Source organism: Agelaius phoeniceus, chromosome 3, assembly GCF_051311805.1.
Source record: "Agelaius phoeniceus isolate bAgePho1 chromosome 3, bAgePho1.hap1, whole genome shotgun sequence".
NCBI classification, from domain to species: domain Eukaryota; kingdom Metazoa; phylum Chordata; class Aves; order Passeriformes; family Icteridae; genus Agelaius; species Agelaius phoeniceus.
Genome location: NC_135267.1, coordinates 26,134,847 through 26,151,538, shown reverse-complemented (window position 1 = coordinate 26,151,538; position 16,692 = coordinate 26,134,847). Strand labels below are relative to the sequence as shown.

Below are 16,692 nucleotides of genomic sequence, written 5' to 3'. Positions count from 1 at the left end.
ATGCTCACTCAGAATCACAGAATCAATTAGGCTGTAAAAGTCCTCTGAGATCGAGTCCAACCTATGACCAAACACCATGGCACCAAGTGCCACGTCCGGTCTTTCCTTAAACACCACCTTCCTGGGCAGCCCATTCCTATACCTAATCATCCTTGTGAAGAAATTCCTTCTCGTGTCCAGCCTAAACCTCCCCTGGTGCAGCTTATGACTGTTCACTTGTTCGACTGCTGGTTGCCTGAGAGAAGAGGCCGAACCCCAGCTGGCTGCAGCCCTCCCTCAGCCAGTTATAGAGAGCGATAAGGTTCCCCCTGCTCCCCATTTTCTCCATGCTAAAAAACCTCAGCTCCGTCAGGCGCTTCTTACAGAACTTGCGCTCCAGTTTTGTGCCCCTCTCTGCTCAAAGAGGAGGAGCCTGCAGCCGTCGGTGACCTCCTCCCCTCCGAGCCGACCCCTTTCCCAGCCCGAGCAGCCCCAGGTTACGCTGCCCTCTTCCCGGCCGGGCACCACCCCCGGTCCCGGAGCCCCGGAAGCGGAAGCGCCTCCCGGCGCTCCGTGTGCGGCGGCGGCCGAGGCGGAGTCGGGTCTGAATGGAGGCGCCGCGGGCGAGGGGCCGCTGAGCGCCCCGGGGCCGCCCGCACCCCGCGCCCCCTCCCCGCCTCCCTCCCTCCCCCCCGGGGCCGCCCGGGCCCCGCCATGTCCTACAACAAGATCCCGCCGCGCTGGCTCCACTGCCCCAGGAGGGGACAGCCCGTGGCAGGTGAGCGCCCGGCCCAGTCCGGCCCTGCCCGGCCGTGGGGCGGCAGCGGGCGCGGCCCTCTCCCCTGCGGCGCTCCGCTGCCCGCCCGTCCCGCTCCTCCTCATCGCCGGGGGCCGCCGCGGCCCCTCGCACTCTGTCCGTCTGTCCTGGCCGGAGCTCTTTGTCCCGGGGCTCCGGCTGTGCAGTGTTCCACCCCGAGCTCCAGGCCGGTGTTTGTCCCGGACTGACTCCCGCTGGGCGGCTGTTCTCCTTAAAGCCCGGCCCGCAGCAGCTCTTTGCTTTCAGCGTTGGGCTGCCCTCCCTTCGGCCTCGTCTGACACAGACTCGCCCCGGGCTCACCCGGAGGTGCGAGCGTGCGGGCCCTCTCCTGCCCCCCGGAGCAGCAGTGCTGGGCTCTCGCTTTGTACTGGTTCAGTTTCGGGCTGAAACTTTTCCTGTCTGTCACATCTGATGAGAGATGTGACAGCCAGGCGTGCAGAAGGTGCCGTACTGCAGCTACTAAATCTAAGAGAGGCTTGGAGCATTTTTCTTAGGAGGAAAAGCTAAGAGAACTGAGCTTGTTCAGCCTCGAGAAGAGGTGACTGAGAGGAGATGTCATTAATGTGTATAAATATCTAAAGGGGGGGTGTCAGGAAGATGGAACCAGGCTCTTCTCAGTGGTGCTGAGCAGCAGGACGAGGCAATGGGCAGAAGCTGATTGACAGGAAGTTTACCTGTACATTAGGTAGAGCTTCTTTACTGTGCAGGTGACTGAACTGGAACAGATTGCCCTGAGAGATTGTTGAGTCTCCCTTCCTGGAGATACTCAAGAGCCATCTGGATGCAGTCCTGTGCAATGTGCTGTTGGGTGACTCTTCTTGAGCAGGGAGGTTGGACCAGATGACCCTCTGTGAGCCCCTCCACCCTGACCATTTTTGTGATACCAGTCCTCTGTGCAGCCTCTTCCATGTTTTATTCTCTTTTTTGTGAATGCTCTGAAGTCTTATCAGTGTCAATTTGTCTCAATCAGTGCCCCTCCAGTCACCAATGTGCTCCTGAGTTCTTTACCTGGAAAATGAGTTAAAGTGTAACACTCCAGTGTTACCCTTGTGTTTCAGGGTTTGTCAGTAGTTGCTGTCTGCTGGGATAGTCTTGCCCATAACGCACTCTCTTGGTTGTTACTCAGTATCTAGTCTACTGGCATATAGTGGCAGTGAATTCAATCTAGACACACAGTTTTGATTGTGTGTTAGCTATCATACTGACTTCAGGTGAATGTTTCCTCTGCTTCCTGGTATGAGATAAGGTAAACAAATATCTGTCTTTTCAGTTTTCTCAAGTTCTTCTTTTCTTTATAACGCAAGCGGTTCTAGCCTCCGTTTTTTTTCCTTCAATATTTTCTAGTTTTCACTCCTTTCATATCCCTCTCTGTGATGATGTAAAGGTATGTTTTCAAAACACAACACGTGCTACTCAGTGTGTTATTTAAACTGGCACTGTGCCATGATTTACTTAATAGTTGCAACTCCTGTGTTTTCTGTCCCACATTTCCACATCATCTTACATTTTTGGATGGCAGCTGGTTGTGGAATGAAAGACACTTGTGACTATATTTAGAACCTGGTGAGACATCTCAGTTGGTTTAATCCTCAGTAATCATCAATATGCGTTATTTGGCATTTTTCAGTATTTAACATTAGTTGTTAATTTTGTGGGTGACCAGTTTCCATCAGTTTCCTTATACTTCTCTGGACTTGGCTCTGTTAAATAACAGTATTGTTGGATTGCTCATGTCCATTATCTCTTTCTCCTGATCATGGCCATAAGCATTACTTTGTGTTTAATGAGAGAGATTTGATAGCCTAAGCCCTTGACCATGACAGAAACAGACTAATGATTCTTTATTCTGTGTTTTTCTTCTCAGCAAGTTCTTGATCTCTGTTAGTTGTGGCTTTTGTTTGTCTGTCTTTTGAGCCATAGTTTCTCAGAAATAGCAACCTAGAGTAAGCAGGAATGAGGGTCATCAGTGTGTCATCTGCTGTGCCATCACTGCTTGTGTGTTTGTTTATTCAGGAACTGCAAGGTAATTCTTTTCTATTCCATACAACCATGCACAGGAAGTTAATGCACAGTAAAAAAACTGCAAGTGCTTGGCTCATTTCTTTGTGTGCTTTATCAGGATGTGTTCTTGTTCACCTGATTTTTAGTTTTTTAGTGTGAACAACTTACCAAAAGTAATGGTATGCCATCAGTCTTCCCTTTTTTGCTGCTTTACATTCAAAGACATCTAGCAGTTTTATGGGAGATGATTTTTAGGGTTTCATTGATGTTGGTACTAACTCCCAGATATGTTACATTATAGTTTTAGTGTTTAAATCAGATTCCTAAGCACCTGTATGCAACTTTATTTCCATCTGATAGTGTATTAGTAATAGTGTTGCTAAGCAAGTTTTGTATGGCTTCTGTGGACTCATATTCATTGAGTGTTTGATTGTGATACTCTTGTCTTATGCTTGTGGCATCTAGAATTTCTAGATGACCTCAAGACAAGTACTAATGAGGCCTGAAACCCTGCTGTTGGTGAGATTGGGTTCATTCAGGTTAACAGGGCTCCTTATCCTGGACAATGTGGATTCATCTATGTCTCCCATAATTTTCCTGTTCACATCTTTAAATATTGGTAGTTTTCTGCCACTTTCTGGTTTTATCTTCATAAAGATTTATTTGTTGCATTGCAGTAGAACTTCAGTCATTTTGATGAAAAGAGCTTTCTCTGAATGCTTAGATCTGAAGTGATCAGGTTGCTTCAGCCTTACTGCCTTGGCAGCACCATCTCGGCAGGTATCGGCTTTTCATGAGCACTGAAAACCCATTATCTTGGCAATTTTGCCAAGTGCTAGCAAGATATGGAAGAAAACACATGAGAAGTGTCTCAGCAGTGTTTTCCAGCTTCCTTCAAGTGATGCATATTAGTAAATCCTGTTCTAGACGCACACGTAGCATGCAGAACTGTGGGATATTATGGGAAAGCATCCATACTGCACCCATACTGTGGGAAAGCATCAATATTGCATATGAGAAAGCACCTTAAATAAGAGTAATGCTTCTGGTCAGGAAGTTTCTGAGCTATAGCTTGTTGTAGTTGGGGAGAATAATCTGGATGATGGATTGTCATTGTTTTACTTTCTTTCTTAGTTGTCTGTTATTGCCCTGTGTTGGTGATGACATACTAGGTGAAATGGGTGCTTTGACCCAGCATAGTTCTCTTCAATCAGAAAAATGTTACTTTGTAGGGATATTGTTTTTTTTCAAATTGTGGATTTTACCATTTAATTTTATTCCCTTAACCTCAGACTTTACCCAGTCTAGCCTTCCTAATCAATGCTCGAGCTAAACATACCATGGTCATACATAATCATGTATGTCATGTTTTGAGTTGATAGCCTCATGTCACAGAAAATCATGCTAAATTAAGAGTAGTTTTTCACTGGTGTCTCTAGAATTTAGATTTGAAGATAAAATGACAAAGTTATGATAAAGTGACAAAGTTAGAGCATGTACGTGGAGAAAATATGATGTCTTACATTGTTCACTTTGATTTCCCTGAGATTTATCTGCTTGATATCTGTGCTTTATATACTGGGCTCTTATTGTTAGAATTTTTACCTGTTTTTCAGCCTAAAGAAATACCATCTGTTAGACAGGTAACTAATTTGGAAAATGGTTTTTAGTAGCCACTTTGCAGAACTATTTGAAAAATTTGAACATCATTGTGGAAGTAGGTAATAATCTGTTGTCAGGGTTCCAGTAACATTTTGAGGTTAATTTGGAAATTCTATTGAGGAGTTACAATTAGTGTCATAATGTAGTTGAGGTACTTGAATGGCTTGGGATGCTTTCATGTTCATGTAAAGTATCACTTTGTTACTGTTGGATCACTTAATTCAGCAAATGATTTTTTAATCTTTAAAAGCTTATGCATGGAGGCTTGAGTTGCAATCAGGTGTTACTGCATCACTTCTTTAGCACAAGATGTAAGGCAAAACTGTAGAAAGACAGTAGCTGCTGCCTCCTTTATACTTGTTCATATTACTCAAAAAGTTTAGAAATCTTTTTAGAATTAAAGCTTAGATTTTCAGTAGCTTGATGATGCTTAATGAGAGGCTTGTATGCACATGGGGAAGAAGTTTTTTCAAGCATCTGTACAAAAACCAAATTGCAGATTTTCCAGGTAGAAGAGAAGAAACTGGAATTTAAAGAAGCTGAGCACCTAAATACTTCCAAACATCTGTGTTTCAGCTTTGAAAGTCATAGTAAATGGGCTCTATATGAAATATTCATCACTTCCACAGCTGTCTGTAGGTATTCAAATGCTGCAGGGGATGCTGACTAGACTACTTGTCTTTTTCCACTCTTTTTTCCCAGCATCTTGTAAAGGATGGTGGTTTTCTTTTGTAGCCATTGACTCTTTTGTCATTGCAGCTCCTATCCTTGAGTGGATGGGTTAAGAAAGCTTAGTTAGATTCTTTGTGTTCCATAATGAATGAGTAGATACGGCTGTATGGGTGTGACAAGTGGCAAAGGCAAAAACCTGTCAAGCACGATGTTGTTTTGCAAAAATTATGGTGATGATAGATTTTTGTGTTTAGATCATGTAAATCTAGAATTCTCATGATCAGTCTGTACAGAGGAGTATTGCAAGTTAAAGTGGAAGGGCTAATAGAGGCTGAATGATAGTGTTGAAGGTGACAAGGAATACAAAGAAGCAAGAAAATTAGATAGAAATGAGGAAATGGAGGGGAGGCATGCAACCCAACAGCCTTTACCAGGGTGGATGGAGGGTGTGTAACTTGGGATGAAAAGGCAAAGGGCAATAAAGTGAAATTTTTCTAGCAGTCATGTAAGTTGAAGTGACTACCATTTATTACCATTTAACGTGACTGTTGATTGTATGACAGAATAACTCTCCTTTTAGCTGTAAATTTTGGAACGGTCTCAGGGGAAAAGTGAGGCTGTTTCTTATGTTGCTCACTAGCATCTAACCTGAACTAACCATTGCATAAAGCTTTGTAATTTCCACATCTGTCTGTCTTCTGTGGTTTCTAATGTCTATTTCATGGAAGATAGATGCTTATTTGAGACTATATAGAGTGTTGCTAAATTTTTTTTGCAGGGATCCTTACTGTATATTTGCAGGTAATCAGAACTGATGTTTACATGACTGGATGACAAACTATTATTTTTAAATGCTGTTTTCATGTTTTCAATTGTACTGAGTTTAAATTTTCTGTATTCTGTTGTGTTGTAGCCCTCCCAACTTAAATCACACAAAAAGTTAGCTAAAAATGTTTAATTACTCTGTTTCAGATGAACTGACCTGTATTTCCTTTAAACATTTAAACTTACTGATGAAATCTGAGAACTCATCACTAAAAAATATTCCAATTTACTGTTGACAGTACTATTTCAGCAATTATTTATTATTGAAGGTCAATGTCTAAAACTGCTCACCATGTTGGTTTGAAATGCTAAGTTTTAACTGTGCATATACATAAAATACTGCAAAATTTTATTATCTTTCATAGGGAAGTTTTTACCTTTGAAGACAATGTTAGGACCAAGATATGATGAACAGGTTGCTGAAGAAAATCGCTTTCACCCGAGTATGTTATCCAACTACCTAAAGAGTCTGAAGGTAAGGTTAAATTTTCTAATAATTGAAACATTGCTCTCATTATTAATATTTACTCAAGTGTTGCTTTTCAGATCTAAGGAAAAAGTTGTTGATGGCTTTGTTTGGAACAGCTGTACAGAATTTTTTTTTATTTGTTTACATTTCCAGGTTTCTTCTGCAATTAATAGATTTCCAGAAGTGTTAGGAAATTCTTGAGACTAAACATTCTCGAGACAGGTTAGGATTCTTGAGACTAAACAAACCCAAGTCCCTCAGCTGTTCCCTTCATGAGCCTTGTTGTTCTTCTCTGTTCACCCTCCAGCACCTCAGTGTCCTTTCTAAAGTGAGGGGCCCAGAACTGAACACAGCACTCGAGGTGTGGCCTCACCAGTGTTGAGTGCAAGGAGATGATCACTGCCCTGGTCCTTCAGGCCACACTATTGCTGATACAGGCCAGGTGCCATTGGCCTTCTTGGCTACTTGGGCAGCAGAGTGTAGGCTGATACTGAGCCTCTCAAGCCACTCCTTACCCTGCCTGTAGCACTGCCCAGGGCTGCTGTGACAGGATTCTGCAGTTGCCTTATTAATGTTGTAGCATCCATCACTACAGGCTTGTGGTTCTGGCTCCCTTCTTCATCCTCTGTTTTGCCCATTTCTATCTGTGTTCTCCAGTTTGCATGTTCTGCACTGTAGCACAACTGTGACAAGAGAAGTGGGAACAGGACCTTTCTAGCCTTTCATGTAAGTCTCTGTAGTGTTGTGGCCAGTCCGGTGCATTTCCCCATATGGGAAATGGGATTTTGAGCCTGCTAGGCAAAGAAAGATCTTCCACCTAATTAATTGAATGGGTTATTAAACTTTCTATTGAAGTTTAGTGCCATTTGTTTTGATTGTGTCTATGAGATGAATCGTGCAAGTGGTGTTTTTTCTGTGGGTATTTTCATTATTTTTTGCTGTTGATTGAGCTTAAATTAATTCTAAATTTGTTTAACAGTATCAGATCTGAAACATCAGAAGAATTAGGTGACTAAAGGATGGGAATCCTCATTTTATTAATCTTATTTAGGCATAGGAATGAAGTAGATGGTGAACTACTCAGTGTAGCAGTGGTAGGAGTACCTGTGCAGTAATGTGATAAGAAAGTATGATCAGTGAAGCATATGTGCCTGTTCTCAGTGCTTGAATTGGAAGGATTTTTCTTGTTAGAGTTCTGTGTTTTATGATCCACTCTAATGACAGAGGATCAAACAGAACTCTCTGTGAATAAAATGGTAAGAATCCTGAGGTTCAAAGTATTCCTAAAGGATTAAAACCAAATGAGGTTAAATGTTGATACAAAAAAATGGATATAGTTTATTTAACAGTAAAAGAAGCAAAGAGAAAGAAATAGAAAAAAGAGGTGGGTGGGGCACAGAAAGAGTGACAGGGACAGATTAAATAGAAACCATGGGTCCCAATGACATCTTGCTGCTCCCCTCCATGTGGTTGTCTTTGTGGGGAGGGTCCTTCACCACAAAGTATAGAATCCAGTGGATTAATATATGTTTGGGTCAGATGGGAATGCCTAGCAGGGGAAGGTTGTCACTGTCCCTTGCAAGGCTCTGTGTCAGTTGCATCATTTTGCATTACATGCAGGAACCATTCAGGGGGCCTTTGATGGACCACGACACCCCCTCTGCTGTCCCTCACCTGAAGGTCCTGTAGATGTGGTGTTCCTAGGGTGGGGGTCCCCACAGCTGCTCTGTGTAGGGTGTTCACTGCTTCTGCTAAAGAAGGCTAAACACCCAAAACCTCTCCTCCTCCTGGGTTGGGGGAGAGTCTGTGCAGACCTGGCAGCAGATAAGCCTGGGGCTATGGTTCCAGCCCGAAGCTGCTGGGCTTAATTGTCCTGTGGAAGTATTCTTCTCCCCCAGCCCAGACCTGAGAATAGGGTCACTTTTACCTTATCTCAGATCAGCTTACAGGCCAGGGCCTCAGTCAGGGCCCCATTCAGGGTGGGCTTTGGTGATGCAGCTCTTATTGGTGTAGCTTCATGATACAGTTTTAATGGACAAAAATCCTTAATAAAAACGTTTAAACCATAAACTGTAATATTTCAGTCTCTGACATGTGAATCTAAATTCTACTTGAGTTCCTCTTTTATGTATGATGTTATTTTTGAATCTGGATTTGATAGGTATACCTGGAATTTTTCCCAAACCAATCTTATTAATGTTTTAAAGTAATTTAAAATTCTGTATATATTTTGAAGTTACAGAGAATTTCATAACCTTACTCAGAATTTCTAAATGCTTGCCTCCTTAGTGATTTGCCACCAAAAAAAAATAATCATGGTGAGACTCTAGCCTTTCCAGTAGTCACATCTGTAACTTCTGTTGTAATGCTACAAATTCATGTCTTGAGTGACATCAGATTATTAGAATTTGATAGTAAAACTAGTAGCATGAGGATCCCTACTTATATTTTGGTAATTTTGATTAACAAGCTGAACATAGAATTTCTCTCAAACTCTCTGTTCTCGTCAAATCTCTTACATTGTATTGGACCCTGGTGTTGTTGATGGGTGTTTGCTATTTGAAAATATATATTTCTTTTTTATTTGCCAAGTTATGTAGTGGTTACTTACCATTTGTAGATTACAATTTACCAACAAGCCAGCAATGAAATAAATGTGAAATTGAGGAGCCCTCAATTTCAAGAGTGAGGTTTCCCACCCAAGGTGAAAGTAGCTCACTGTGCATGGTTCTTGTAATTTTATTGTAGTGTATTTTTTACTGCTAATATTTTGCAGAATAATTATTTCTGAAAACTGGTTATTACTTAAGTCCATATAATTTAGCTCCCAAATAAAAGACTTCAGCAGAAACTTTTACATCTGGATTTCTGTAATAGAGAGATGTTGATGTTACCCCACATCTTTGAAGGTACCAGTTTAGCATTTAAGACAAGGTCTATCTGGGTGGAACTGTCTGTAACAAGTTTCCTGTGGGATTCCTTTTCTCACAGAGCTGGTTGTTGAAAATCTGAATGTTAGAAACTGATTTGATTAGCCATGCCAGCCCCATTTTTCTTGTGATTGCCAACAGTGGCATAGTATCTTAATGTTCTCTTAAACAAATTGCAGGAGCAATTGGTGACCATGTGAATAAGTTTTTTTTTTTTTAATTTCTTGAGTAGGTAGGTTAGTATACAGTTTATGCTTTATATGGGGAGATTAATTTCTGTCACAAAGAGCTAAGACATTCGTTAACTCAAAAGAATATTTGAGTAATTAGTATGCTCAATTACAGAATTACAGAATTCCTATTAGGAAAGCTACTTATCAATTTTCAGCCATATTATTGTTTTTATAGATACATTCAATCACTGATCTAAACTATTTTTCTCAAATAAGAAATTCAAGAAAAATTTCCTGAGACTGAAGTGAATTCAGTGTATTGTAGTATTCTCTCTCCTTAGGGAGGGTGTTTTCAATCTCCAGTGTCTAAGGAGAGGCTGCTAGAGTCATACAGGGGAACCTCACAAAGCCTGTTTTATTGCACAGCAGCAGAAGAGTGCATGCATAAGGCATTAATAGCTGGGGATATCTGGAATGTGAGGAAGTGAGGGGAAAGTTTTTATTTTGTTCCAGTGGTACTGGTGGTTTTTTTGGCATGGATTTTTTGAAAATCATAGTTGTATACTTTGATATATTGTATAACCCCCCTGTTCTTTAAAAATTCTTTATCATTTTCTTGTGCTGTGCCCTCTCTAAATTGTAATGTATTATGTGCAGTCAATCCCATGGATTGAAAATGCAAATATTAGGCTTCCTGTAAAGCAGGAAAACTGCTTTCAGGTCTTATATACTCTAAATGCCAGAAATGCTTTTATAAATTAAAAGCTTTGGATAAATTACACTCGATGCCTATTTGCTGTAGTGCTCCATGAAGTATGTGAGGAACAGTGTCACCTTGCATGAGCTTCACTTGCCTATGATTGAAATTATATGCAATAATGGCAAAAGAATAGCAAGTGAGAAGTCCTACAGGCCTGAATTAAGTAGTCTTGGAGACATTTGCAAAATGCTGTAGGGAATGGAGAGGGAGGAAAGTAATCATTGAATTAATTGCCTTTGTATGATTTCTACAGAGTTTAGATTCAGACAGAGTTAATCACTGTCTAGGATGCTGTCAGTCTCCATGCTTAGCAACTCAATTGACACTTTATATTTGAAGTTTCAGGTGGTGTGACATTGTTTTCAGGACCCCCTTGTGAGGTGGTTTATATTTCTGCAAAACACAGTAATAAGAGTAAATAAAGTATTCTGAATACAATATGCAAAGTTGACAATGAGAAATTCAGAACTGATCTGGATATTACATCAGAAGTTTTAATGCTGTTGACATAAATATCACGATGCTTTTAAATATTTATTAAATAAAAGTAATATGAGAGTATATAAGTATTACAAGCATATATCATCAGAAGTTTGAATATATTGGAGACCTATCTATAGATTATTGGAAATTTTCCTTTAGGGCTCTACTAAACAACACATTCATGTGAAATAGCTGTTTCATGAACTGTGTTCTAGTTATAATTGGATTTTACCTTTTCTGAATTGTGTGGAAATGGTGTTTTAACTTTGTAATTCTTCCAACTGCACTGCTAAGTTATTGCCAGTCTGTTGGTTCTACCTGAAAGCATGACACTTGAGTTTTTTGTCCAAAAGCAATTGCTTGCACTTACAAGATAGGAAACCAGAAATACTTTCTTGGTTCAGGTGTGTTAGTGAGCTGTTTTTTGCACATTGGAACAAGGATCAGTAGGATATACTTTGATATGCTGTGTGTTTTGTGCCACCCAGTGGAATTTCTGCTTTCCATCCTTCTTAAAAACGTAGTAACTTCCACAAGGTTCCTTAAAAGACCCATTTTCCAGCTGTAAAAACAAGCACTAAAAAAAATAAGTTGATGCACAAGGTAGCACATTAGGGTAGAGTGGGCAAGGCATCCTGGATTCAGGAAGGCCCTAATGTCTGAGTGGTTGACACTGCCACCTTAGCTGCTGACAGCATGTTTAGATACCTGAAGTTGTTATGCATTTTAGCTTTAAATAAGATGTTTTTAAGAATTTAATTAATTTGAATAATTTTTAAACTTGATAATGTATTCATTCTTTTGCATTGTTTTGCACTCTAATAGATAAATTAAAATGAGTTTTTTTTTCTGGGGGCATACTTATGTGTAAGTCTCAGTAGTTAATGTTTCTTATGGTACTTTCACTGTGCCAGTGTTTATTATTGCTCTGCTTTGCATAAGAGCACTTGATTCCATCATGTTTGTCTTTTTAGCATGGTAAAGTAATTCTTTACCAGATTTTCCTGCTGTTAGCAGAATTTTCTTATTTAAAATCCTTGGTTGGAGCAAACTGAAGTTTTTGAATTGATGACTAGTGCTAATTTAGATGCCAGCTTTCACAAAGAAATGCAGCTGTCTGTAATGGTGGTAAAATACAGATTTTACAAAAAAATGCAATATTTAATGCTTTTTAAACTTACAATTGTAGCCTGTGGTTGCTTTTAATTATTATGGTTTTAGATATTTAATATTTATGCACAGCTATTTGAACCACATATAAAAATTTATTTTTGTTTTTTATGTTGTTTCTTAGGTTAAAATGGGTTTGCTGGTAGACTTGACCAACACCACTAGATTCTATGACAGAAATGATATAGAGAAAGAGGGAATTAAATATATAAAGCTCCAATGTAAAGGGTAAGTTGTGTGCTCTTTTTAATTATTTCTGTGGCTTTTAATTTGAAAGATCACAGTGAAGAATTTAATTTTTTTTTCTCTTTTTGCCTTTCCCCCAGGTGTCTTCTAATCCATGTGTTCTTGTGTTTTTCAGGCATGGTGAGTGCCCTACACCTGAGAATACAGAAACATTTATCCGTGTATGCGAACACTTCAGTGATAAGAATCCTTCAGAGCTTATAGGTACATCTTATATCCATCTTATGCCCATCAAATTTTTTTATTCTTAGTTTGTATCATATTGGCTTGTAACTGCAGTCTCTTATTCTTAGAAGTCTGAGCAAAGGAATTTCCCCAGTGCAGTGTTTAAGAATGTATAAATTTGATTGCTTTTACTGCAAAACTAATATGCAGAAAGTAGTTTTGCAAAACTAAAAAACTATATGCAAAAACTAATATTACAGAAAGTAGTATGTTTCTGCATCCATCAGTTTGATAACAGCTGTTGGCTTAATGCAGAAGATTACACAGGATCAAGAGCTGTCTAGAAATACATGATACTTGCACTGTGGTTTTGTAACTTCTGCTGATACAAATGCGAGTTATGTATTTGGTGGTCTGGTTTACTTGAAGTCATATTTGGTAATTGGATTATCAGAGGTTCTTTAGCAAGTCTCACAAAACTGGTAGTAGATACTAGGCTAAGTTTTTCTTCTGTGGTATACAGTCTTGCAGTCAATATTTGAATGTTCTGAGCATACTTTTATTCAGAGAGAAATAAGTTCTGAGTTTATTTTGCATCCGTTCTAGTTTTAGTTAAAACTATTTTACTCTGATTTTTGTCAATCATATTAATGTTCATCTCTATCTGCAAACTATCAGAGACAAGAAGTTATTTGCAGATGAGTTTCCAGAGTCAGAATGGGTGTCATCTCCTATCTTCTTGGATGGTAATTTTGCAGCCTTCTTGAATCTGGGTGTCTGTGCAACTTATGAGTACATGGAACAGTTGTTTGTGCAGGTATCATCGCTAAGAGCTTGGTAAACTAAGCTGGTATGTTCATGCAGTTTAGGATTCATCCAGATACATGGTAGGATAGCTGAAGTTATTGGAAGGGACCTGTGGAAATCAGCTACTCAGTTGCCCTTCTTTAGAACAGGGCCAGCTAAAGCAGCTTCCTCAGGACTATGCCCATTTGGCTTTTGACCAGCCTCTAAGCTTGGAAATTCCACAACTTATTCTTGCAGCCTCTTCCAGTGTTTGTTCTTTCAATACACAGGTGTTTTTTTCTCGTGTTGAAACAGAATTTATTGTATTTCAATTTGTAGCCATTGCTTCTTGTTCTGTTGCAGGATGTGATACCGCTGAGAATTTTCTTTTTTTGAGTGCTTGAGAGATTTAATTTTCTCACACATTTTTACACCTAGTTTTCTTTTAGATGCTTGCTTGCTTCTTTTTTGCACACAGAATGCAGTTTAATTTGAGACTCTTGTGGTCTAACTCCAGCCAGCAGCCAAGCCCCACCCAGCTGGTCCCTTACTTTTCCACTGGTGGCACTGGGGAGAGAAGTGGAAGGGTAAAGGTAGGAAACTCACGAGTTGAGATAAAGACAGTTCCATAGGGAAAGCAAAAGCCATGCACACAAGCAAAGCAAGGAATGAATTCACTGCTTCCCATACCCCGGAGAGCAGGGCCCCATCACACCTAGCAGTGACTTGGGAAGACAAATGGCATCACTTTGAATGTCCCCCCATTCCTGTTTCTTCCTCCCACTCTATGCACTGAATGTTCTGTGGTCTGGAGAATCCCTTTGGCCAGTTTGGGTCAACTCTTCTGGCTGTGTCTCCTCCCAGCTTCCCAGGCACCCCTAAGTTCCTCACCAGCATGGCAGCATGAAAATCAGAAAACGCTTTGCTGCCCAGCAATAACAAAAATATCTCTGTCATCAATCCTATGTTCAGCACAAATCCAAGACACAGCCCCACACCAGCCACACCAACCACCAGTGAAGAAAATTAAGAATCTGCTTCAGTTGAAAGCAGGACAGAGATCTGTGTGTTCTTCTCTGAACAGTAACACAGCTGCATGGTTTAAAAGATGAGGAACTGCTAAATGGGAGTGAGTGGAACCAGTTCACCAACAGCATTTCAAAACTTATGCCAGAAGCAAGACATTGTTGGTGACTGACCCCATTCGCTTTTCTTTTAACAATTCCTTATTTTCAGTTTCCCCCTGCAGTTCTTTCACTTGGTCCTCCAATAATATTTTAGAACTTGGAATAGTGGTTATGGTCAGCAATTTATAAAGTGCATGGATAGCATGGTGATATCCTATAAGTAGCAGACCCATTTAGTTGATATTTCAACTTATAAAATGCCATTTTTAGTGTTGAGTCACTAACTTTTTGGCTCTGATGAATTGTGGAATGTTTTTCCATTATTTAGACATTTTACCTCTTTAGGGGAAAAAAGTCAATTAGAAAGAGCTAAGGAGAAAGTAGTATGCTGACTAAACTTTTGAAGAACATGTTGTTTAGGCTTTTGTAATGAAAGAGAAATGCTGGAATTTTCCATTTCCCTTTTGTGAATTACTGAAATTTGTCCTTTTGGGCACTTGTTTCTTCTGACAGGGCATCAGAGGGACTGGTGTGGAGGATGTTTATCAAAAGTGAAAGAGGTCTACAGAAGTGATAGTACTGTACCCTGTGTGATCTTTCTCTTCTAAGCCATTTGGTCTCATGCTGAGATGCTTCTTATCTTTGTCATGTGTATAAAATTATTGACTTAACCTTCTTGGCAGCAGTAGCAGCTGCAGGACTAGTGGTAGCAATTGTGTGCAATTTTGTTCTCAGTGTCATGATTAGATAAGAAAAGAGACTAAAATGTGAATGTTAAGTGATCAAAATTTTCAATTCATCTAGAGCAATATAGGAAGGAAACTTTATTTTTGCAGCATGAAGGACAGCATTATGCCTGCCAACCTTAACAAGGTGACATACAAAAATTTTGCTTCAGCAGAAAACAAAGGAGAAATGATCGTTAGGAATAAATTATATAAGGAAGCTAAAATTCATTTAATTTTATGCAAGTTACACAGTTTTTAGTATTTTTAAATGGTTAGAAATGATGAATCAAAAAAATTCATGATATTTTTTACCTTGCTTTATCAAGAAGGAAACTTTGGTGGGGCAGGCACAAACCCCAATCCTGTTGCAGTTAATACATACTTTTTTTTACCCACTTGAAGTTGGTTTGGTTTTTTCTCATCAGTCTACTTTTTGTAGGTACTTTGGTTCTCCAGTTGAAAAAGTTCTACTCCGTGTAGAGGAGTGTATAAAAAAGATAGATATTCACATTTCATTTGAATATGCATCAAGTAAATTGTTACTAACCTTGTTTTAGCTGTGGTAGAGAAATGAGCAAATTATTTAAAGCTTAAGTGGCTTGCTCCATGGTGTTGTGTTCCAGGTCTTGCACTTTGGCTCACAACCACCCTGGCTAATGCTGCAGGCTTGGGGAAGAGCAGCTGGAAAGCTTCCTGGTAGGGAAAGACCTGGGTGTGCTGGTCTACTGACCATGAGCCATCACTGTGCCCAGGTGGCCAAGGAGGCCAATGTCCAGTAGGATTAGGAAGTGATTGTCCCCTGCTGCTCAGGCATTGGCATTCTGGAGTGTGTCCAGAGAAGCTCAGCAGAGCTGGTGAAGGGTCTGGAGCACAAGTCTTACTAGGAGTGGCTCAGGGATCTGGGATTGTTTAGCCTGGTGAAAAGGAGACTAGGGGGTGACCTTATCACTCTCTACAACTGCTTGAAAGGAGGTTGTAGCCAGGTGGGGATCATGTCTTTCCCCAGGCAACCAGTGACAGGACAAGAGGAAATGATCTGAACTTACACAGGGAGGTTTAGGACGTTAGGAAAAATTTCTTCACAAAAAGGTGAAGTTGTCAAGCACAAGAACAAACTGCACAGAGAAGTGGTTGGATCCCCATCCCTGGAGGTATTTAAAGCTGTGTAGATGTGGCACTTAGGGTCATGGCTCAGTGGTGGACTTGACAGTGTTGGGTTAATGGTTGGATTCAATGTACTTAAGAGCCTTTTCCAACTTAAACAATTCTATGATTCTATGGTAACAACTGAAAAATGTTAAGAATAATTGCTCTTGATGTTAGTGGAAACTTTAATGATATTTATAATTTTAAATTAAGTAGGAGAAAGAGGCAACATCTTGCCTGAATCCTTCATGACATTTTTAACAGCACAAGTTTTCAGGCTGGTCTGCTTACACTAGATGGTGCTGTTGCCTTGAGAGAAAAAAAAATGCAATGCATTTGACAGTGTATCTTTCCTTTTACTAAGGGATGAGTTCAGTAAAACAGAGGCTGAAGACTTAATTCTTTTTTTCACATTGAAGAGATAAGTAATTCAAGATGATTATGCTGTTGTATAGTTTTATTTTTGTACATTTTTTTTCCCCAAATTAATAAGTCTGGTCTTAGTATGTTTATATAGAATTTGAGATAGAATTATGGTCTATTGGCACCCCTT

At 40.0% G+C, this 16,692-nt stretch overlaps 1 protein-coding gene across 1 annotated transcript in view; it reads left to right on the top strand.

Annotated features, from left to right (window-relative positions):
• The first annotated feature begins 550 nt into the window (after window positions 1-550).
• The window catches only part of RNGTT (RNA guanylyltransferase and 5'-phosphatase), a 171,945-nt gene continuing 155,803 nt past the window's right edge, over window positions 551-16,692 (top strand). Inside the window, exons 1-4 of the mRNA XM_054630086.2 lie at window positions 551-757; window positions 6,322-6,431; window positions 12,066-12,169; window positions 12,303-12,391. Of these exons, the coding sequence (XP_054486061.1) occupies window positions 694-757; window positions 6,322-6,431; window positions 12,066-12,169; window positions 12,303-12,391 (367 nt within the window). The 5' untranslated portion in view covers window positions 551-693. The remainder of the gene's footprint in view (window positions 758-6,321; window positions 6,432-12,065; window positions 12,170-12,302; window positions 12,392-16,692) is intronic.